Source organism: Triturus cristatus, chromosome 5_1, assembly GCF_964204655.1.
Source record: "Triturus cristatus chromosome 5_1, aTriCri1.1, whole genome shotgun sequence".
Classification (NCBI taxonomy): Eukaryota; Metazoa; Chordata; class Amphibia; order Caudata; family Salamandridae; genus Triturus; species Triturus cristatus.
Genome location: NC_140587.1, coordinates 812,620,362 through 812,643,941, shown reverse-complemented (window position 1 = coordinate 812,643,941; position 23,580 = coordinate 812,620,362). Strand labels below are relative to the sequence as shown.

General features: G+C 41.0%; 1 protein-coding gene across 5 annotated transcripts in view; it reads left to right on the top strand.

Annotated features, from left to right (window-relative positions):
- The window catches only part of SPIRE1 (spire type actin nucleation factor 1), a 490,495-nt gene that overhangs the window by 382,370 nt on the left and 84,545 nt on the right, over window positions 1-23,580 (top strand). For 3 of the 5 annotated variants that reach the window (XM_085605852.1, XM_085605850.1, XM_085605849.1), the window contains exons 7-9: window positions 9,334-9,420; window positions 11,253-11,382; window positions 15,611-15,652. In XM_085605852.1, coding sequence (XP_085461978.1) covers window positions 9,334-9,420; window positions 11,253-11,382; window positions 15,611-15,652 — 259 coding nt within the window. The remainder of the gene's footprint in view (window positions 1-9,333; window positions 9,421-11,252; window positions 11,383-15,610; window positions 15,653-23,580) is intronic. The other 2 variants (XM_085605851.1, XM_085605848.1) reach the window with 1 other exon arrangement.

The window sequence follows — 23,580 nt, the reverse complement described above, 5'->3', positions numbered from 1 at the left end:
GCGCTCTTGTTTTTTGAATTTTTATTAATCCCCAAAGTGTGCTATTTTTAGGTCTCGCGACCTGCGTTGCACTGCATAGCAGTGCTCGCGCAGGCAAGAGCCCTTTTGTAGGGGGTGTAGAAACGGAGTCTGGAATCGCACATGCTTGTGCATGTGCTTTTCCTTTTGGCACCCGCGATTTACCTTTCGAGTGCGTGTATTTCTCAAAGACGGCACGCAATAGGCCAAAGGCGGAAACATTGCTCCGCCCATGGCCTATTGGTGTCTATTACACGCACAAAAGGCCATGTGGTTTCAATTATCGTGCCCAGACACGGGCGCGATAATTGAAAGCACGTTTCGCAGTGGCGCGCGCACACCACTCGCGAGCTTCTTTGTTTTCCAAGCGGAAGTGAAAGCGAACGCTTTCCCTGCCGCTTGTGTTTTTTTAGATTGTAGTCCAATCCAAGTTGTAGCGAATCATGATATCCGTGGTACTAAGTTATCTCCTGGGTAGATGTCGGCAAGCGGAAGCCACCAAATTCGTGAGGAGAGCCGAGGCAGAGGTGGCACGCAGCTCCAGAGTACCAGTCCAATCACCAAATGAATTAGGAGGTAAATCCTGCAGCAAAATGTGTTGTACTTGTGGAATTTACATAATTTTAAGTTCTGCTAGATGATTTAATTTAAAATTATGCACAGGCCCTTTAAAAATGAAGAAAAAAAGTCCTAGGGTCTAACATGTTAGGTTGCTGGAGCGCGGAGACTTTGTTTTAGAACCAAATGAACTGGATAGTGTGAGAGGGGAGATGGGGTGGTTCTCAAAATGCAGTGCCAATAAGTGACCAGCCGCTTCCTTTCTCTCAGGCCACTAGTAAGCACGAATGCTGACGTGTGAACCGGTCGCAAAGCAGAGAGTTGCCAGTTACAGGCGGGTGATCTCTTGGGGGCGAGAGGGGAGTGGTAGGTGCACCCCCCTCCCGCTTTGTGGGAGATTCATTGGGAGAGCTGGACAGACGTCGGGCGGCACCTCAGCTACGCGCACAGATGGATCTGAGCGTATAGGAGGGTGAGGGTGTGTGTGTGTGTTGTGTGGGCAGTACATGTAGAGGCTTATGGGACGGGCACTGGGACACAGGGCCTTAACATAATGCGATAGGTCTCGCAGTTACATGAGTTAAAGGTATTGGCATTGTAAACAACAATGCCTTTTATTTATGTTTCTAAAAAGAAAACAAAAAGAAAAGGCATTGTTATTTGCAATTTCAATAGCTCAAGCTCACGTCAATTCGAGACCTATTGCAAATGCTTTGTTTATTATGGTATCTTTTGGACGCTTTGAGATCGAGTCAGTCATGATTTCTTTATGTTCTGTTCCTTTTATTTATTTATTTTTGTATCATTTGTTGCTGTTGTTTGTTTATTGTATTGATCGAACTTTTATGATTTTCTTTGTAAAATCGAATACAGTTTTGATTGATTGATTGACAGAGCAGTTTGAGAGTTGTGCACGACTCAGAGTCCCAGAGTTTTAGATTCTTCCTAAATGTGGACTGTTATGGTGCCAGAAAGAAGGCATGCATGGCTTAATTTGTAAAACTAAAAAAGAAAAGTGAAGGGGTGCAAGGTTTTCCTAGGCGTCTATGGTCAGGGTTGTCGAGTACCAGGGCTGCCTACTATTGATTACACCACAGGCATCTGAAAGAGACTGTTAGTTATAGATTCCTTACCTTAGAATTACCCCCAGGGGTCAGACTGGATCCGGAGTAAGGCATCTATAACTAACATATGTCTCTTACAGATACATCGTTACCGAAGGTAAGTAACTTGTTCTTCTTCCTGTATCTTTATATAACTCTTGCAGGTTCATTTCAGCCCTGCCTTCTCCCTTTGTCACTGTTTTCCGCTCTCTTTCTCGTCATCCTTCTTTCTTCCATTTTAGCCTCTCTCTCTTGATCTAAGTCATGGTCTGAAGATAAACAATGTCCCAGTTCTCAGAAATGAGTGTCCGTGCAACAACCAGCACAAATTTAGCATTAGCCCCAGTATAAGTGGGTGTTCATGGGGAAGAATCCCAAAGAGGAGACTTTAGAATTGAGCCCATCTTATGGATAAGACATGATGCTGGTCTTTTGGTCACCGCTCTGCCACTTTTTCTGAACATTTGTTGTCAAGCAGTACTGAAGGATTTTCTCCAGATCCTGGACTTCTCATGAAATCTTATGGACTAATAGAGATGTTCTGCCATCAGTTCTCCATGGCATCTGGGCTGGTGCCCTGACGCATGCTTTCTTAAATGTTGTTCCTTCCCTCTGCCTGTGTACAGCGTGACTGCGTAACTTCTTAACTTTCACAGGAAACACAGGAATGCATAAAGGCTTGTGTCTGTGATAGATCATAAAGACCCAGGCTCCATCAACCAGTGCACCACGTTTTTAAGTAGCTGCTTTCCTTCAAAAATGTCCATTCCTACTTAAATGTTGGGTCTTTGGCTGTTTTTACCCTACCATCTTATTGATGTGTGCGCCACTGTTTCATTAGACGCTTCACAAAGACTGTTACTTTCCTGTGATTTTATGTTTTTGCTTTTCATTAACTCCAAGGATTACCGCATCGATGAATATCAGGATTCCATGTGTTAGTTATGTTTTTTCCAGTTCTTTCAATTTCTCCCCTGATCATGTCTGGCCAGCACATTTTTCTGATCCTAAGCATATGCGCACTGAGCAGCATAGTAGGCTCATTAATTCAGCTAGCCATTGGCTGTCTCCAATACAGCAAATCCTCCACCCAGGTGTGGATAAAATGTTAGTATTTGCTGTTCTTCTTCGCATAAAACTATATGCGCAGGCCTGCTTAGGCGAATGGCATGAAACTGTATCTCTTTCGCATTAACTACGGGGTGTCTAGGCTCATTTATCCCCTGATACAGATTTTTACCCTGTATATTGAATCACTGTTTGATTTTTAGTGTATTTTTAGTGTATTCGTTTTCTGTCTGTTTCTTCATTTCACAAGTTTTTATGTGGCATTACTGTGTCACTGTACATATTTCTGTACACCTGCATGGACAAAGGCAAGACCTGTCCGACAGTGCCTAGTGAAGTTGGTCATTACCACCCATCTACCAGGAAAAAAGAACTGAAGACCAAACACCTACTTCACCTGTGGGAAGGAGTGTGCCTCTGATACCCCAGGAGTTTTTTCATTGATTTTCTAAGGTATTCCATGATGAACTAGACTTCTTTCCAAGACCCTTCTAAAGCCCATTGGAGTGCACCAGCACATTTGTGATAAGGAACATGTCTTGACAGGTATTTGTAAGGACCATCTCCCAGCTCTAGAATTAATCACTTGGCTTTAAGTCTGTTGAATGAACTCTTTCTTCAGACATGAGCATGAATGACAGGTGTAGGGACAACGATTAAGGATTGTTTCTAGGAACCTAACTACTCTGGCTTCTCTCTCTGCATGAACATGGGGGATTTACAGACCCCTTATTCACTTTATGAAGAGTCCGGTTTCCCTCCTTAATAGGCGTGATGCCCCAAGATATGCCACTCGATGGACCTCTGGTGAGCTTTGTTGCAGAAGCATTCAGGAATTCATGTTACAGTGCCACTTGAACTTTCTTTTAAGAAAAGGCAACTTCTGGGACCCCTTCCTGCACACTGTGTTTTGTTTTGATAATATAGTTATTGTTGAAGATAAACCACGAGAGCACCACTCACGTTCCTGTCTGTAGCAGCCTTTTTACAGCTGCTTACAGCAACATTCCAGTAGGCCACATGAGTGGAGGTGTGTGTGTTTTTGTTAGTTTGTTAGTTTTGGAATGATAGTCCGCCCGCACTGGGGTTTGCTCCTGTTGGCCGCATTCCATCCCACTGTGTGTTTATGAAATCTCTTCATTACCTCAGTGAATAAGCCCAACCTCCCTCCCAACCCGCTTGAAGTTCCTGCTTATCGATGTACCTTATGCCAGTCACCTGAAGCGTTTGAGCTCCACCTATCATTTTCAGGCACCTCTTCTAATTGGATGTCATCCCTATTGTGAAAACAGGTCAGATTAGCAAACGTTCACCTCTTAAATGCATGTCCAGCAAGTTACTCCTTGTGGTACGAGATGTTGAAAATGCATTCAATACCACAGGATGGGACCATATGTTTGAGAAGGTGGGCTTTGGCCTTATCTTTCTGCAGTTGGTGAAACTCATCTCTATGGAACCCACAGCCATAGGTAAGATTAGGCAATATGGTATTTCATAAGTGGAATATTGAACGCTATACATTTCAGGGGTGCCCATTGTCACCCCTATTATTCACACTCATGTTAGAACCATAAGCCATCAGACTACACAGGGTAATACAAGAGTGGGGGAATCATTATAGGGCAAGTGACACATGTTATTTCAATGTACGCTAACTAAACTCCAGTGTATCGACATAATCCACAGATGTTGTTTCCAGTCTTTTTGGTGGAACTGGAAACGTTTGGCGATGCCAGTGGTCTGAGTATTAACTGGGCAAAATCAGTGGCTTTTCCACTGGGTAGGCTGGCTGGGGTTATATTGGATGTACTCTCGAACATGAATATGTGATGGGAAACTGAACAGTTTAGATACCTGGAAGTACAGGTGGCACACATGAACACTCCAGTACGCAAGTAACATGGGAAGAACTCGACTGAGATTGTGGAGGTAAACTTTTTTCTGGAATACCCTCCCTCTAAATATTATTGATCGTGTTGCACTTACAAATATGGTGTTTTTACCCTGCTGTTCATACCATTTGCCCGATACGTTATGCGAGATTCTGCACTTCATTTTCAAGGAAATAGACTCAATCCTGAATTCTATAGCTTGGACTGGGAAAAGAAGTAGAGTTAAATTATCCACTCTCAACCTGGACAAAGTAGAAGGCGGCCTTGGACCTGGTGTAGATTTACATTATATCGCCACACAGCTCCAACATTCAGCACTGTGGCCTGGCAGGAAAGAGAACTGGGAGAAGATGTTACTGAAAGGACATTGCGAGGGATAACCGCACCCTGTTTTATTGCTGAATGGCAGGGGTGATGCATCGCTACTCCCTTGTGGTTCATCACACTGCCTCCATGTGGACGCTGTGGTGCTTAGGGTAATTAGAAATTCCCTATTCTCTAAGTCTCTAGAGATTACAGACGTTCAGGAAAAGAGTTCATGACATGTATGTGGTTAGATGGTGGGAGGGCTCATGCTCCACGCTTGGTGACCTCTGACCTGGGGATTATTTTTTGCTCTTCGAGGAGGTGTAACTCCAGTATGGAGGACTAGGGCATGTTCCTGAAGTACACTCTTCTGTCCAGGACAACGAGGTAGGTTTAGATGGATTCACCTGTAGCTCCTCCCAGTTCTGTGGTCCTGACTGTGCGATTAGAGATGGGCCATTCTGTTCATTTAGTGTCCCGACTCTATAAAGCGTTAAGAGTAGATAAACATAAGACAATGTTGCCTGTTCAAAAAATATGTGAGGGTAACTGGCAACACAGTTGACAGATGCAGAATGCAACCAGACTTGTGCACATGTCTAGCAGATCTCCAGCAATGCTCGGTTCACGTTGACATACTTCAGTTTCTTCCACTGCATTTAGCAGACACCTTTATAATTGTCTAGAACATACCCAGACAGGCTGTCCATGTGCCACAGGTGTGGCGAGGGAAGACCAGATTTTTTTTTTTTTTACATGACAAGGAGTTGTGATCAGTTGTATATGTACTGGGAAAACCACAATCCATAAACTGTGTGATATTATGGGTTTGACTATTGAAATGTCCATTAAGAAGTGTTATCCCTATACCCAAGAAATCACGGACTAAATACAAATTTGCATTGTTGGAACTGGCATTGGGGAAACTTTGAATTTGCCATTCAGTTGCTTAAACCAAGAAGCCAGGCAATGGCTTCCTGGGGAAAAAGTTCTGCTGGAATGGGCAATTGCAGAGGAAACCAGAATGAAAATGTCTAAACGGACGATAAATTATCCGATGATTCAGATACTTGGTCCACAATGCTCCATACATTAATGATGGCGATTGGGGGGGTTTCGGAAACGGTTATGCAGCATCTGAGTAATTTGAAGCCTGACACAAAATTGATACTTATAATCATGCCATAATGGTCCGTGTTTTCAATCGCTCCTTTAAGGAAAAAAATCACAATTAAAGTTGTTTGTTAAAAACAAACCTAAATAAAATGTAAAAAAATAAATAAGAAACTTTTAAAACATGCCACGCCTCCAGCAAGTGGGCAGATAAGCTCTTGCACAACTCACTTGCGTGGGGAAAATGATCAAATCTTTCATCTCTAAGATTTGTTGTTTACCACTGTATTGTCTGTCCTCTTAAACAGCTCATCCTTTTGCAGTGGTGATGCATCCACCTTTAGGGTTGATTGCGGTTAATGTCTTCCAACTGGGTGTGTTCATGCAGCCCATAGCCCATACAGTAGTAATTATTAGTGATTTCATTCTAGGGATGAGCAGACTACTCCCTCATTTGGTGGGCCATACTTGCCGGAAATATGAATGCCCTGACTTCTAGCATGTCTGTGAACCACCCAAAAGTCCAAAAAGGCCACACGCTTGATTTTGTGTTCTCACTCAGCATTGTAACCACTACTCGAACAGTACTTGCACAACAATGGGCTCACAATGATATGAGCACAAGTTTGGCCTGAACTTTTCACAAATCACATCCTACCCACCAATCTGTGGTATCTCCTGCTCACAGTTCGGAACAGAAAAAGTGTATGCAAGTTAGAATTTGACTCATTTCACAAACAAATTGGGCAAGCTCAGAGGTCCTTCCGGATGACTTCCAAGCCAAAATACATCTTCATTACACTGGACAAAAATTGGCCCATGCCAGATTAAGAAAACTGAAGCTAGGGTTTAAAGTAACTAATAAATGGTACATCAGAGTTGGCCGAGAAAAAAAACATATCAAAATCAAAAATGCTTTTATCTTACATTATATACTGAGACTGGTGATTTCCAGTGCAAGATACCTGGGGAATCAACAACAAAGCTGCCAGCCGAACAAAAAGGAATATCTTGCCTAGATAATCAGCGAGGCCCAAATTGCACTAAACAAAATTTCAGTTTACACCAGAAGAGGACATCCAAGAAGCTCTAAAGATGTTCTCAGGCTCTGCAGTGGGCACTGCATAGCCTGAGAACATTGAAAAGATGTCTTGCAGTTTAGCGAGTCATACATTTCAGATATTAAAATCAATCTAAAGCAGTTCTGAAGCAGCTCCATTCCCTTTACTACTGCAATCCTCCACCACAGCTAAGGACAACTTTAACTTCCTTCAAATCTCTGAGCGTGGTGGAGGTCAGAAGATGAATCCAAAATCTCTAGGGATCAAACTTGCCTGTGGAGTAGATAGACCAGATTCTACTGAACTCGCTCCAGGCTTTGACACTGTCGATCACAACATGCCACTGAAAGACGAGAAGAATATGGCCCTAGCATGGATCCACCTCTTATTGCTTCATGAAGATTGCCTAATGTAGTTTCAAAGGGATATCACACTTCCTCTGCTGCTGCTGGTCTCGTCTACATGTGCCAAAGCAGATGTTAGAAGAGAGTTCGAGTATTGTGTGGTATACTTCCAAATTGACACAAAAAAACCCAAGTCCACATTTGTCTGGAAGAAGAAACAGGGCTGTCAAGCCAATTTCACCAAATGCCTGGGCTGCATTTTATTGATTGAAGGTGAGCGCTCTCAGCATGAACATGTCGACGGGAGATCCTCCTAATGGGTTAGGTGGTGTGCACTTCAGTTTGACGAGCCGTCCAACTTGAAACCTCGGTGGGCCACATGGCGAAGCCAAAAAACGAATTTCTTTTTCAAAATCAGCCTTTCCTTCATTTCACTGCAGGGCAGCCGCTCCATATTCTGTGGTGCCATTCGTATGCTCTTTGTTTAAAATGACATCAAAACCAGCACTCGGTAATGAGTGCCTAAGCCAGATGTTGCTGTAATGCTGCTGTTACACTAAATCTTGGATTGAAGCCATGAAATACTTAAATCTCTTAGTGGTAGATATCACCCCGGGAGTAAATAATACCAAAGAGTTTTCCCTTATGTTCAAAAGGGATTTTATAGGTGGTGTCATTTCTAAAAAACATTTGCAATCAACTTTGCATCGTGCTTAGAAACTTACATGGGATTTCTTAATTCTTATTGTGTGAACTTTGCATCTGTTCTTGAACTTGGACTCCAAGGCAAGGCGTGATAATGAGTTGTTGGGTGGATTTCAAGAAGTGACAACAACAGTATTTTATCGAGCAAGTGTTTGTTTACTTGACATATGAATCTAAAATGCCACTTCCAGTGAGCCCTTAGGGGTTTATTTCCCCTTAGTGAGAATTTCAGGGACAATATAAGTTGTTATATCTCTTTTATATGATAATAAAATATGCACCTCGTAAAAGGAACAGTAGGAAAGTGAAATGTTGTGTAAAATAGAACATTGAACTTCTTACTCAGCCGTACATGTTTCTAGCCGTTCAGACTGGACAAAGGTGATGTACAAGTAACATCCTAAAACATGCACTGGGGGATGACAATAGGTCTGGTCTTGGCAATTGAGTTCTTTTTTTAATAATTTTTTTTGTGGGGCTAATACGTGTGGAACATGCAAAAAATGGCAGAAGGAAACTGTGAGTGATACCTAAATAGATTAGTGGATGTTGAAGGCTAATGGAAAACACCTGTCTCTTTGCATGTATGTATGTATTTTTATTTTACATTTTTTGCAAAACATAAGGCAGGCAAAACAGGCGAAAACGTTCTCTACACCAGACCTAAAAAGGGCGTAAACATAGACGTGTACCGCCCTTATGCTACTGAGCAGTTTAACATTGGGCGCACATGAAATCGGTCTCTTTGTGATCCTGTTTCATGCTCAGTGGCATGTGGTTGCGTCAGTGCAGCTCAGTGCCTGCCCCAGACAAATGAAGGCCATAATCGATTAAATGCTCTGTGCTAAAAATGACTTGTATAAAATGTCAAAAAATGTTTTGGTTGTGTTGAACACTTGCCATTATCTTCATAAGGAAATATTAACAATCCATATGTAGTGTGAAAAAGATCTAGGGTAAGATACGCAGTTATGAGAAAGGCATCTATGTATGGAACCGACTTAGATAATTTCATCCAAAAACCCAAAGATTTCATTTATTCACCTGTGTGTAGATTTTGTGAGCGCCATCTTGATTTTCTGACTGTATGCCTACTGTATTTGAAACTACCTCTTTCTTGCTGCGCTTAAGAAATAAAACGTACACTCTTTTTGCGTTTGTCCAGGTCCAAGGTGACATTCCTCCCCGATTAAAGAAGAGCGCTCATGAAATAATCCTGGAGTTCATCCGGTCTCGGCCTCCGCTAAATCCTGTATGTAGCCTCTACCTTTAAGTCACAATAGACAGTTACTTGTATTTATGTTGTTAAAAATCTGACAATGTTCTATTCAGGAATTAGGGGCTATCTAACTTTTTAGTTAGGGGCGGGCAAATTAATTTTTAAATCTGGCAAAAGCTCTGGTAATTCCACCTATTTTCACTGTTTGCTCATTCACCTACACCAGATTTTTTTTTTTAACAGGTGAAATTCCTTGCAACACAATTCTTTGGGCTCCCAAAAAACGTAGGGCCTTTAGTTACAATCAAGGATGTAGTCTTGTAGATGACAAAAGATGTAGGTTTATTAGGTTCATATCAGGTAACAAGTAAATCAGGTAAAGCCCCACTAGGAGCAGCATCCTGCTGCTCAGCCCTTCTCACGGTAAACAACGTTTACCCGCAACTTTTTCCCCGCTTGGAATCACAACGCGGTCGTTACAACGACCGTGTTGTGATTCCTCATACCATTACTCCGCAAGTCGGAAGAACGACTTGAGGAGGGGGTGGGAGGTGTTGGATTTAAAATCCAACACCTTCCCTAGTGTTCGCACACACTGGAGTTGGAATAGTAAATTATACTATTCCAACATCCAGCGCCCCCCCTCTGCAAGTCGCTGTTCTGACTTGCGGAGTAATGGTATGCGGAATCACAACGTGATTCCGAGCGGGGAAAAAGACAGCGGAATAACGTTGTACATTCCTTCTCACTCCAACTGTCGACTCATCCAAACACTAACACACTCAACATTCCAACCATCCAACGACCCTACTCACTGGCTGAGTGGAAGGGACTAGGAACTCTGGGGAGGATGCATAGTAACCAAGACAAATCACAACACCTTTGAATTTGTGGGGACTCGGGAGAGCACTTGTTTTTGCTCAGTAGACTTTGATCCAGAGCAAGAAATATAAAACACACGAGGAGAAAAGATGGGGGAAGAGAAAGACGGAAAAAACTGTGACAAAGGCAAAATGCAGGGTTAAAAACAAATTCACAAAAGTGAAATAAAGAGGCAGGGAGAGTCTGGGGGTAGATTAAAGAGGTATGAGGTGAACTCAAGGCTATCTAGTTTTGTTATTCAGCACCCTGAGCTTTGATAACACCTGCTGCAGGACCTGAGCAAAACTGTGGCCCGGAACGTATTCTTTTACAAATTAAGCAGTGTTTCAACTTATTTTTTTTCCAAATCAATCACGGTGACAGATGCAATATTCTTGTTCACATTTATGATAGGCGAGTTTTCCTTCAGGATCCATTGTCATTTGTAGGTCACGTCTGCCTGTGGTTTTTGCTAGTATCATTCTGTCCACCTGAAGCTGCCTTCTATGCACTCCACAAGAACGATTTGAGACCTATACCTTGGGTGACTGTGCTCTATAGAAATCTGTGAAATAAATAAATAATGTGGGTGCCAATTATTTTCAGCATAGTTGGTAAAGAATGTCTTTTAAAGCCACAGGAAAATGGTCACTGATTTAAAATAAATAAATAAAACCCTGCAACAAAGTAGCAGTAGCATCTGTGCCATCGCATAGAAGCGGAGAGGTCTAGAGTCAGCTTGTTGGGTTCATTATCAAGGCACCTGGCCGAGGCGTGTTGTACGCACCTTCACAAGGATCATCTCAATTACTGCTGGAAAGATGACCAACAAGAAAGTGATTCTAGCTGTGTCTTTGCATCCAGGTGATCTGTTCAACCTCCTTGTGCACACCTACACAGACAGAGTTCTTTTTGACTCACTACTATTAACACTCTTCTTCGTAAAACAATAATTTGTTTAATTTCTAATCAAATGGTTGAAATGAAATGTCTTCCTTTTGTAGGTGGCATCCCGAAAACTGAAGCCAACCCCAACACGGCCTCAGAGTCTGCATGAGAGAATCCTAGAGGGAATCAAGGCGGAGAGGAAACTGCGGCCGGTCTCTCCGGATGAGATCAGGCGCAGCCGACTAGGTAAGCGTTCTGTTCTACTTAGCATGAAGCTGTCTGCTATGGAAAGAAACCCAGCCAGTACATTGCATAAGAAGTGGCAAAGTGTATTTTTGGTTTTGAGGGAATGTTATTGTTTTTTAAAATGAATTGGAAGCAATAGTTGTTTTGTTTTCCTAAGAAGTCTGGAGGGGTACCTTCTATCCCAAAATAGTAAAAAAGAAGATCTAACTAGATTGTATCTGATCCTAACCCTTTGAAAGAGGTCCTGACCTTTTGACCTATCGAATGGCCTGGTGGTCCCTGAAGGACATGTAGAAATTAGAGCTGTAGAGTGCGGAGCTTGCGCCTACAGGGATCAGGAAAGAGCTCTGCAGCTTTAAAGCCCCACCAGCTAATTTCTTCTATTGGTTTGTTTTTTAATTGTTGTGCTCTAGGTGGAAAGGAATACAGTTCAGGGCCCAGGCCAAAGCTTTATTCACACCATCTCATTTGAGTTTGGTTGTGAGCCGCATTGGACTGTATAAAGATCTATGGCCCACGGTCAGAGAATCAAAACCCTAAAGGTTAGAGAAATATCCCTGGCCTTGATGTCACTTCTTTGCAGCTTCCAACATCTTGAAATTGAGACATGGGCATAAAAGAAACAAAAATTAATTTGCCAATTACATCACCAAAGCTCGGGCCCAGTTAACAGCAACCCAACTGATTGGTAAAGTAATTAAGGATTCAAGCATATAGGGGTTACATGTGGGACCATGGTCCATGTACTCTGGGTGGGGATATGCACATGCGTTGCTGGCTTCACTGAATGTAGCTTTCACATATTACCTAGCACTACATACTAAGATGCCTCCATTCACACATCTTACCAAAGGAGAGGACGTCTTGTACTTTAAGCACAGAGGTTATTACACCGGGTGAGCTGGCTCGTGTTTGGTGGCTGTGAATGTACAACCTGTCTGCATTCTGTGCCCCTAGTTGGCCAGAACAATGGAAAATATATACCGGACATATTCATGGTAGTTATTAGGGAACGTCTATGAATAATGAATACAGTCATACCGGATCCTGTTCAGAGCGATCGCTAGACCCAGAGAGGTTTGCTTCCATTTCTCAAAAGCAAATCATTCTAAAGCAGCGCTCTATTGTTCATAAACTTATTTTGGGAAATACACTTCCTACGCTTTCAGGGAGACCGTGGTTACATTGCAGTGAAACTTATCTAGTGATTGGCCACACAACGGTATAACGTAGGAGTAATCTCTATCATAGAATATCCACTAGAGGGACGCTTGACACCTGGCATGCATTCACGGAGCAGTGGGCACTGTTAAGTTGTAGAAATGAGGATCAGATGAAGCTGTGTGTGCTTTCCCTCTGGTCGTCTTGAGCAGTGGAGTAAAGTTGTAATGGATAGAGTAAAATTTATAGTGGTGTATCCACATTACACCTGCACAAAATCTGAATCTTTACACTCCATGTGCTGTCTGAGGTCCTGCAAAGCCTTTCCTAATGGACATGCCGGAGAGAAGATGTGTGCCTCCATCTGATAGCCTTTTGATTATTTCAGTGGAAAAGAGGGCGGTGGGGTTGGTTCTTGAATTCAACAGATTATTTTAAGCTTTTTCGTTACTGTGAAACTCCAGGAGGACATGACTATGTTAAAACCAACCGCTCAACAAGATACTACCTATGCTTGTGAGAAATGTAACCTGCTAACAACATAGCTGCAAAGGGCACGCGGAGACCTGCTGTTATACAGGGGCATATGTCTGCTGCATTTACTTTGTGATTGTTTGAAAATGTGTCACATGCTACATGCAGACTAAGGAGCTTCTTCAGAGAAGAGACTGGTCGAGAGAAGTTGGAGTTGAGAGCGGTAGAGGGGACCAAATGCGGATTTGGAAATGGAGCACATGAAGAGCCAGTGAAGAAGGAAGTAATCGGCAAGAAGCACAGCAATGCAGGAGTACCGACAGGAGTATTCAAGGAACAGGGATAAAAGGAAGGTCTTGAGCTGCTTCTGGATTTTCAGCAGATTCAGTTTTTCTCTGGGGAGGCAGCAGATGGTTTCGCAGAGTGAGAGCTTGCACTGCTGCCACCAACAAATGACCAGAGGAATTTTCGTACTATCAGTAAGAAAACCATTGAAAATGTTAATGCTGTGCTGGAGTGTATCTAATGACCCTCTTTGGTACGTAGGCATCTCCCGAGTGCGGGCTACACAGAGAGAGCTTTAAATCTGAGAAAGTCATCTGCCTATAGCAGGTGCAGTTTCTTCAAGATTGTTTTTCGCACTTCTCCTGGTTGAAGGTTGTATAGTAGGCTGGGTGCTTGTTTTGGAAATGCTACCACTTGGTATTGAGAAGACATGGCAGACCACTGTACAGGCATTAGCATAGTCAAGTTGTCCATCCTATTTGTGCCGGTTTGGTATAAATGCTACTTAAACATTTAAAAAGCATTGGCTACAGAAGCATCACCCGAAACTTATTTTCTTTTTTTGTACCTAAAAAACATTAAATTAACAAAAATAACTCCCAGATTGCAATGTTCAGAACCTATACAGGCGTAGAATTTGTGATGCCAACCAGAAAACAGGTATGTGATTTTAAAAAAGGTCCTTGCACCAGAACAAGTGTACAGGGCCCATATAGATACGAGACACATGAAAGAAAAAACAAAATAGCGTAAACACAAAACAAGGACATGGTTTGGTTGCAGTGTTTGTGGTTGTGCAGGATAACATCACCATCTGTTGCCCCCTACCTGTGCAGCGAACAACCACAACCCCACTCAGAAAGGGGTGCCAACACAGGGCTTCTTATCCTGGTTACTGTCACATGTGTTATTGAAAAGGGTATGAAAATACAAAATCAAATTTTAAGTTCAATTCACTCTATCTGTACATCAGCAATTGGTCATTTAATACACTATTTATCTTTACTGTGTCGATAGCATATTGTTTTCACTGTGAAAGAGCATGCATTTAATATCTTTAGAAAATTATTTATTTTTCCAAATAGTTGACTGATGATGTAATTCTTCATCAGTCAATTTGTCAAATTACTATACTTTAAAAAAAAAAAAAGGTTTCCATTGAATTTTTAGCCAAATGGCAAGTTACACTCCTCTGTGTGAGAAAGTGTTAGATTACATTGCAAATACATAAGAATAAATTTCATACAACAAAATTAATGAAAAAATAGTAATAAAAAGACATGGCCCATGTTGAAGTGATTAGATGAGTTTGTTTAACTATCCCACTACTGTACAAATCATATTCACATGTAATTTAATCCGGTCGGCAAATTAATTATTGATTCCCCCACTGTAACAGAGCGTGTCGAAAATACGTGTACTGGCATAAATACAGCAGATATTCCCCACAAGAGATCCACCTTGCCCCTCCCAGAAACAATACACAAGGTAGCGTTCAATCAAGGAGGTGCAGCTTGATACTTTATGCCACTATGCTTCATTGTTAACCCAAAGTTACTCCTTACTCCTAGAAGCCTAGCAATCTGTTCAGTCAGTCCCCTGTAAACATCGACATATCCGTACTGTGTTACAGCGACAACTTGGAAATACACATACCTATCATATAATAAGAGAGGGATCAGTGGTCATGTGAAGTCGTCACTCTGGAATTGTAGTAAGGGAGGTGCGCGTGTCAGGGCAGTTTCAGACGTTCCAGTTCTCCAGTCTTTTAAGCTCAGATGGCAGTGATCCATCTCAAGCCATCGTTGGATTGTCAATTTACATCCTGATATGTTTGGGGAGATACTGGTCTTCCAGGACATTGTTATTGCTCACCTGAATCTGCACTATGCATGCCTTTGGGGTAGGGAAGACCAATCAACTTTTTCTTTTGGACAGCATATGCGCCTCTCTTTAGAATTCGACAAAACCCATATCTCATTTCCTGTTCAGTAAGCAGTTACAGCCTGTTCTGTATTAAATTGACCATTTCTTTCTGTAGATGCTTTTGTTAGCTTTTTAAAAAAAAAAGTAATTCTGAGAGCTTGTTAATGGCGTGCTTCATTTTTCCTTCTTACTGTACGAATGATTATGTTGCTGTATAACCAGGTGAACACCACAAAAGTTGTGCGCTTTTCCTTGTAAAACTAAATTTTCTGATTTATCCACCTCATGAGATAGGGTATTTTGCACAAAATATATATATATTTTAAATAATTCCTTTCTACTTTTAACAGGTTTGTTCTTTTGTGTACTTTTGTTTTTCCAGCAATGCGGCCTCTTAGCATGTCTTACAGTTGTGACTGGTCAGGTAAACATTTTTTATGCCCCCCTGCTGTTAACGGTGTGATGAATGTCTTCCTCCCATTTGTTTGTGAAAGCTTGTGGTATGGAGAAACCTGAATGGCTTCTGTTGGGCTATGATCACTGTAGCTACGACACGACCAACAGTTCACACTGCCGCTTGGGACCAGGCCACTGGCAGCAAACATTAGGCAGGTCTTTCCTGCTTGAGGACTGCAAGCCTATCACAGCAAGTCTGTGTTCCCCAAATATCGAACTTATACCGTCTTGTTGGTATATGATGGAATTACATAAATCAGTATTAATTAATGCAACAGGAGTACAGTAAGTGAAAGAAATTATGTGCCTGGATATTTAAAAAATAAATAAAATAACTTCAGAATATATAGTTCCCTAAAGTCACTTTGCCTTACATAGACTAGGATCATCAACTGTGCTAGAAAAGGACCACAACGTGAATATTTTAGAGAGTGGTGACCACAGAGTTCTTCCATACTGATATACTATTGGGACAAAGATTGTCCTGTGGTAGGAGAAAGAGCAGTTCCCAAATAACAAAGTGAGTTAATTGATGAGAAAAAGTAGTTCTAGTCAAGGTACTTTAGTTAAAACCTTACTTGATATCAATAGTGTAGAGCAGTCCACCTCCCAGCGGTGCTGTAGGGAAGTGCCTCTTAAAGAAATAGATACTCTTGTATATAGAACTAAACCTCTCCAGTTTTAATCTAACAGATGTGGTGGCACAGGAGTTGTAATCGGCTTTAGAATAAGAACCAATATTCTACAGGCTATTTTTGTACCACACATTTGAAGGAGCCTGATGGTTTTCAAGCTCAGCCAGTGTATAGATAAAACACACTCCCTAGTGGAATTTAATTTATGGAAAAACATGAATGGTTATAGCTCAGTTAGTTTTTGTTAGCTCTTTCGTAAAAACCAATAATGAAAGAGTCTCTTAAAACAACGAAAGGAAGGACTAAACCTCACCTGTTTAGACCTACCTAGAGAGATGTACAGTAGTCGCCACTGCCATTAGTGTCACAACCAATATCAGACATAGGCTTTTTTTCTATATTGGTGTTTCCTCCTATCTTCACACTGCTCCCAAAAGTTTCCCTCTTACTTAATTGTCTAATTGATCTCTTTGACTTCTAGACAGTCTAGCAAGATTATGGTGAACATATTGCCTCATCTTTGACTTGTGAATTTGTCAGCAGTTACCATTACTCTGGCCAGTATAATGAGGGAATCTCACTAATAAAGTATAGCATTCTTTATTTATTTCCTAACATAACCTCTTGCTCATATTTTCTTTAATGTTTTTTTCTATTTCGCACTGCCTTCCCCCCCCCCCCCCCCCCCCCCCCCCCAGTACAGTTGATAAAAATGCAAAATGTGCCTAGGAGATCTGAGAGCAAACTAGGACAGTGGCCAAAATAAGTAAGATTGTTCAAATCTTTACTCTATGGTCAGTGTGCAATGGGCCATTTGTATGAGGGCAAGCATTACTTATGTCATTTGGGTGTCATCTGTGTTAGGGGGAACTAGTGTTCTGCAGCACTTCAAGATATCTGCACATTTGTTCTAATATGTATTAGTGGTGATAACAGCTGTTGTACAAATGTTAATATTGAATCTTTGTAGTTGAAGACTGTAATTTGAGCCTTAAATGGTCTTCGATTAACATGTGTGCAGTTTGCATACTATTGAGCACTGATAAGTTAAGAACTTTGAGTTCAGGGATCTGAGCAACTATTTTAAAGTACATTTCTGGACCAGAAAAGTAGCTCAGCTTCAGTTTTTTATTATTTACACTGGGGACTTTGAATGTATTTATGCTTACCTATAATGTGGATAAAGCTTTAATAATTAAAATTAGACCGATTTCCTCTAGCAGCCGCACAAGAGTAAAGGAAGAATCACCCCTATCTTCGTCTCAATTTATTATAGTTGTGGAATTGTTGGCGACATACACATATATTTATAAATCAATTTCCTCCGAAGTATAAATTAATAAACAGAACAAAGAAAGGTGCATTAATCATTAGTAATATCTAAATTGATAGCATTACGACAAACTGCAACATGACTAGGCTATAACAACAACGATTTACCAAATAGAAAAAATCGCAAAGTGAAGCAGGAGGTAAAAAAGAAATCTATAAAAAACATTTTTACCCATTTAATATTGCAAGTTGTGCATGGCTGTGATTTTGGGTATAATATTTATTTATGTTCAGAAAAACATCAGTTGAAAGTGACGGTTCTCTGCCCAGCCCAAAATCTCAACCACATCTATGGGCAGGCTTTAACTTTGCTTTCTACATTTGGTTGACCATGGAAGTTTTTCACGTTTCTTTATCCATTTGTCAGTTCTTTAATTTGATGTTGTGTTGTGCAATTACTGTTATTTTACCATGAATGTCTGTGCTTTGCTTCTGTTCTCCCATTGTACTGTAAAACTCTCATTGGTGTTGCGTACTGTTGTATTTGCTTTCTTTTCACTTGCTTTTTTTCTGATTTATTTTGACCGTTGTTTCACCCATTGATACATGTGGAACACAACTTCAGAACTGATGTTTGTTTTCTGTTATATTGGTTGGTGATGTTCTCCCTTTGTTTGGGGGTACATCGATAGTTGATAATATGATGCAGTGGAAAATACAACATGGAAATGGAATTTAGATGCCAAGCATTTGCAGGGTAACCAAAAGGAAACCTTACTATTAGACATTATGAGACACAACCCACACCGGAGGAGATCATTGATAAGTCACGAAGGAGCTGGGCCTTTTGTAGCACTTTACACACTTCTTTACCAAAACATTGGTTAGATGTATTTTTTTTTCAAGCCCATCTAACCTTTTTCTATAAATCCACTTGTCTCATAAATAAAAAGTCAACGAACCACTGCGGGATATACAAATAAATGCAGGAACCTCCAGACCCCTTTGTCACACAGCTTCGGGAGTGCAAGCGGATGGGATGCTCTGGGAACTATTGAATGTCATCTACGAGCAAGATAAATGCGCTCCCTCGGATTTGTGTGAGCAAATCATTCTTATGCCTGGTTTATGGAAATATAAGTGACTACGAACCTGTGTGTACTGATGTTCTCAACATGCAAAGAAATTATTTCCAAGGCACTGTGGTTTGACTCGAGTGTCTTACAACAACACTACTCTCTCGCTGTGGCTGTCTGTCATCCCAGGTGGGGAAATCCAACTGCATTCATTTATAATCACCTGGATATATAGAGGTAAGTATTTTACATAGTTTAAACTGTATATCTTAGAGAGATTTGCTTGAGATAATAAATAAAAACAATGTCTAATTGTTGGATGTTTTACTGCAGTTTAGGAAGCTTAGTTGCAGGTGAATACACACTATTGAGCCTTCGGAATGGGGTACTAGTTTGATTCAGGTGTACAGATGTTTATCCTTCTTCTGAAAGTAATTAAGCTAACCTGAAGATTAATTGACGTTTTATTTCAACCTCAAGATAGTGTTTAAGTAAAGGATATCTTAATTGAAAACATTGTGTTACGTATGAAAGCAAACACAAAGTCCACTAGAATATCTTGGAAGTTGTACCTCCTGCTAATTCTTTGCGGCCTTAGATCAGAGAGTAGGAAATTCTGTAGTCGGGTCAAACCAACCAATCCCCCACACATATCCAGTTCATGATCCAATTGCATACCATCCCTTGACTGACATCTTTCTAACTGCTGCTAATACCCATAATACAACTTACTTTGCATACAATTCTGTATAAATAGTTTTAAAAATGTTGATGCCTTTGAGTAGCATCAATAGTGTAGAGCAGTCCACCTCCCAGCGGTGCGGTTGGGACATTTGTAGTTTGCTAGTGCTTTTAAACCATGGTACTAATATATTTTCTGTAGTTCATTTACATTACTTGATAGAATGTTTTTTACACTTTTTCAAAACGCTGCACGGAGATCCTGCGGGCCTCTCTCCATAGGAATACACCCCATTATCATGGAACCAGGAGAATTTACTGCTACAGAATATCTCAGTTTTAATCACCCGCTGTTGAGCCCTAGTGATTTTAAGACAGTCGCTGAATCATCCCATAATTGGAAGGCAACATTGCTTTGAACATGACTGTCAGCTAAAAACCAATGTCTCTCAATAGATATTGAAAAATCCCAGTCGTGATTTGGCTAGTGTGGGCTTAGTCTGTATGAAATTGACACTTTGAGAATAACGAAACTACAGAAGTGGCTTACACCACCAAACTATTTCACTGTAATTGAAGATGAAAGGAATATGGAGAAAAACACTTACTGTAACTTGCAATGTTAGTAATCTCTTGAGATTCACTATGCTCTAAGTGTGTAATTTTGGCATTGTGTGAAATCCCGCAGTACACCTCTCTGTTTAGGGCTTTTATAGTGTTGATGGTTGTGAGTGATGCTTCTTTTTTTACTTCACTCTATACAGTAAGTGTCACTTTGCCATAACGTTGCAACGCTTTGGTGAAATTTAAACGAAATTCTAAATTTAGAGAGTAGTCAGTCATGCCTGTACTCTAATATTTTTTATTTCTGTTTGTGAACGTAACATATCATGGCATTCACTTCCTCTTTTGGATATGCTGAGAAGTGATGTGCACAGGTTGGCTCCGCGATCAATAAACTGAGTACCATTTAGTTGTGTGACATACCTTTGCTATTACAACAGTATAAAATGAGGCAAAAATTAGAAGAAGACCGAGTTCAGATTTTTACTGGTGCCACCTTGTATGTCTCTTGAGAGAGACCGGAAGGGGAATGTATGAGGATAAATAGTGAACATGCGTATGATATCTAGTAAGCTTATGATTCAGCTATTCCTGTGTTGAGGAACACAGCCGGAATACCTTGCTTTTGCCTGCACACTCTGTCAAAGTGGCTCAGAAGTCATTCCATAGGGCATTATATACTGAGACAAGTGACATGCCCTGCTCTTAAATGTGTAGGTGTAGCAAGATGTAGACTTTCCATGGTTCGAAAGATTGTCCCGAGATTTTTTGGCAACCTCTTTCAATTGGATACTGTGGTAAATCATCCTTTTCCAGGAGGAATGCTATTTCTCTGGTCTTTTGTTTGTGATTTTCAGGCAGTTCAGACAAGATTATCGAAAATACTCCTGAAACTACTCAAAACCTTTCTTTCCTTGCTGCCTCGCCTACTTATGTTGCAGTAAAAGTCCACATATATGCTACATAAGGTGATTTCAATATAAGAACATAAAGCTTGATGCCGGCCTTCGACCAATCTCGGAAAACGTGGCGGTTAGACCTTTAATTTTCTGGAAACGACTGCGCCAAGGTTTGAGGAAATCCGCGGGCATCCTTCTGCAGTTGATTTCCCCTGGATCAGATATATTAGAAACACATTTTTTGATCTGGGTCTAGCTAATCTGTAGAAAGACCCTGATAGAACTTATCTCTCTATTTCAGTAAAGGAATTGAAATTACAATTTAGAAACTATTGGTTGAACAAGCTCTTAACACAATAGACAATGTAATGTTGAAGGTTTGTTATCACACTGGACTATTGTTAGACAGTATTGAGCCAAATTTGGCTAGGAAACTGTACCTGCACTTTAGATACGGACCTTTGCCACTTTGTACTAATACCTCAAGATAGATGAAGACCGCTAATTCAGCCATCGTGACCTGCCCGTCCTGTGAAAATGAAAAAGAATGGATGGCCCAAATGTGTTTTTTTGCCCAGCTTATAGCAAGGCAAAGGCCAGGTGGATAATTCCAACATGTAGACGCTTAGATACCACCAGGCACGTGGAGGTGTGTAGAATTTTGCAGACTGATCTGAGTGCCCCTTTGGTGTTTGCGGTTTTGAGGTATCTACGGAGTATATGGTACGCCAGGAGGAAATCAGCAGCAGTTTCTAAACCCAATAAACTTTTAATAACTGATTTTATTTGGTTGATTTTAGAATTTAATCTGTAAGGTATCTACATCGTGTCAGTGGTGGTTATTCCGTGATATTTTCTTCTTTTTAGCTTTCTATTTCTTTTAAATTATGAATTGTATATTTCTTAAACATTCTTCCTTTTTTTTAATGTTTTGTTTTTATCTTACCTTATTATTCTTACTGTTTTTCTTTCTTGTCTGCCTCTTTTATGGTATTTTACCGAAATGAAGAATATTGAACTGGACTGAATACAAGAACAAGCAAAAACTGAGAGGCAGCTTCTTTTCGGTGTAGAAATCAAAATATAAAGCCTGTGGCCTTGCCAACCACAAAACCTTTTTCTGGGGGTGAATTCTTGATCCAATGGGCAATCTTGTGTGTGCCTGCTCGGTCATGATCAAATGTACTTAATATCTTGCTTCTGGTGCGTAAATGCCCAGACACTCGCTTCCAAGTACTCGAGCAGTCACTGGTGGCTCGTCTCTTGATCATTCACGTCAGACAGCAGGAAGCATGCCCAAAACTGCACTCTGCGGTGAAGATGTGCTGCTTCTAGATGGGCAGGCACCATTAGCTCGGTTCTGTTTCTACACCCAACATGATCATGTGATCTGTGTCTAGGACCATGCAGTAGACCTAACCCCATCTCCTTGACCATTTCCTTGAAATGATTGGGTTTTCTGCTACTGCTTTAAGCATTGACTCTTGCTGATTGAAATTTTTGGGGTATCTAAATTCTTGCAACTGGGCTCACTTGTGAGCCAACATTCTAAGGGCAGTCTTAGTTTTCCTGGTAAGGCGTATGTAGATTTTGCTTGGTACGGCCTTTTAATGGGCGTTTTGTTGTGGGAAAGCCTCTTAATTCTTTTTCTTTTGTTTTGTACTACCCTTTAACCAACCCTTGTCCTTCCGTCTTCTGCACTTTCCGAGGTATGTTATTTCCTGTGTCATTCTTGATGCTTAGGAACTTGAATAAGAACAGAAAAGTATACAAATAGCGTTTCCTTTCAGATATGGACACTTAGTTTACAGATTTACATAGAATCCACAGTGCTTTACAGGTTCCTGAATAACCGCCCTCCATTTTTTTTTAAATATCTGACTGCTGCATGAGCTTCTAATGATACACTAATGTTTTTTTTCTACAAATCACTCTTTTACAGCCAGGTTTAATTAATAGTTTTCCATCCTTCGACTGTACACTTCTTCCATGTAAAAGTGCAGTGGTGTGACTGTATTTTATAACTGCTACCCTTGTAAGATGCAAGCGTTCCTAGGGCGGTAGTTGACCACACTGCCGCTTCCTGGGAGCAGTGGGGGTTTGCGCAAAAAAGCGTTTCAGAGGTTAAATCATTTTCTAATATTATTTTGTTATGGTTCAAGCAAGGAAAGGAGAGAGAACGTTTTGTGTTTTCTTTTTTTTTCTAGCGTAGAATCTCCTGCAAACATGCTCCATGTCACGAGTACACTTCTGTGTTCAGATGTAGTAGACACAGAAAGGGATAGTGAACGGTATAGACAGATAACAGTGCTTTTGTCAAAGGATTTACAAGCGTAGAATCGGGGTGAGGTCCCTTGAAAGCAGGGTTGGATGCGTGACTATAATCACACACTGAACGGCGGTGTCCCTGGTAGCCTAGGTCTCCTTCGCTCAGTTCTTTTTTTATGTTTTTAATACTAGTGGGGCCTCTTGAAATATTGTCAGGAGTGTTATGATATTACTTTACTCCAATCTTGGCATGAACGTTCAGGTGGGCAGTGTTAGAGAAGTCTCTTTCTGGTGTCTCCATGGTGAGGTGCGCATAAGTGTCAGTGGCTGACACTGAACTTCCGGCGTATGTGCGTAGCCAAGGCACAAGGCGGAGGTAAATGGGCGGAGCGTATGATATACTCTACACGGCTGGCGCTCCGTCGCTGTATTCGAGAGCCATGAGGCTAATGAAGATTTACAGTTCCGCATGATCCCATATCTGTTCAAAGCAAGTTCTGA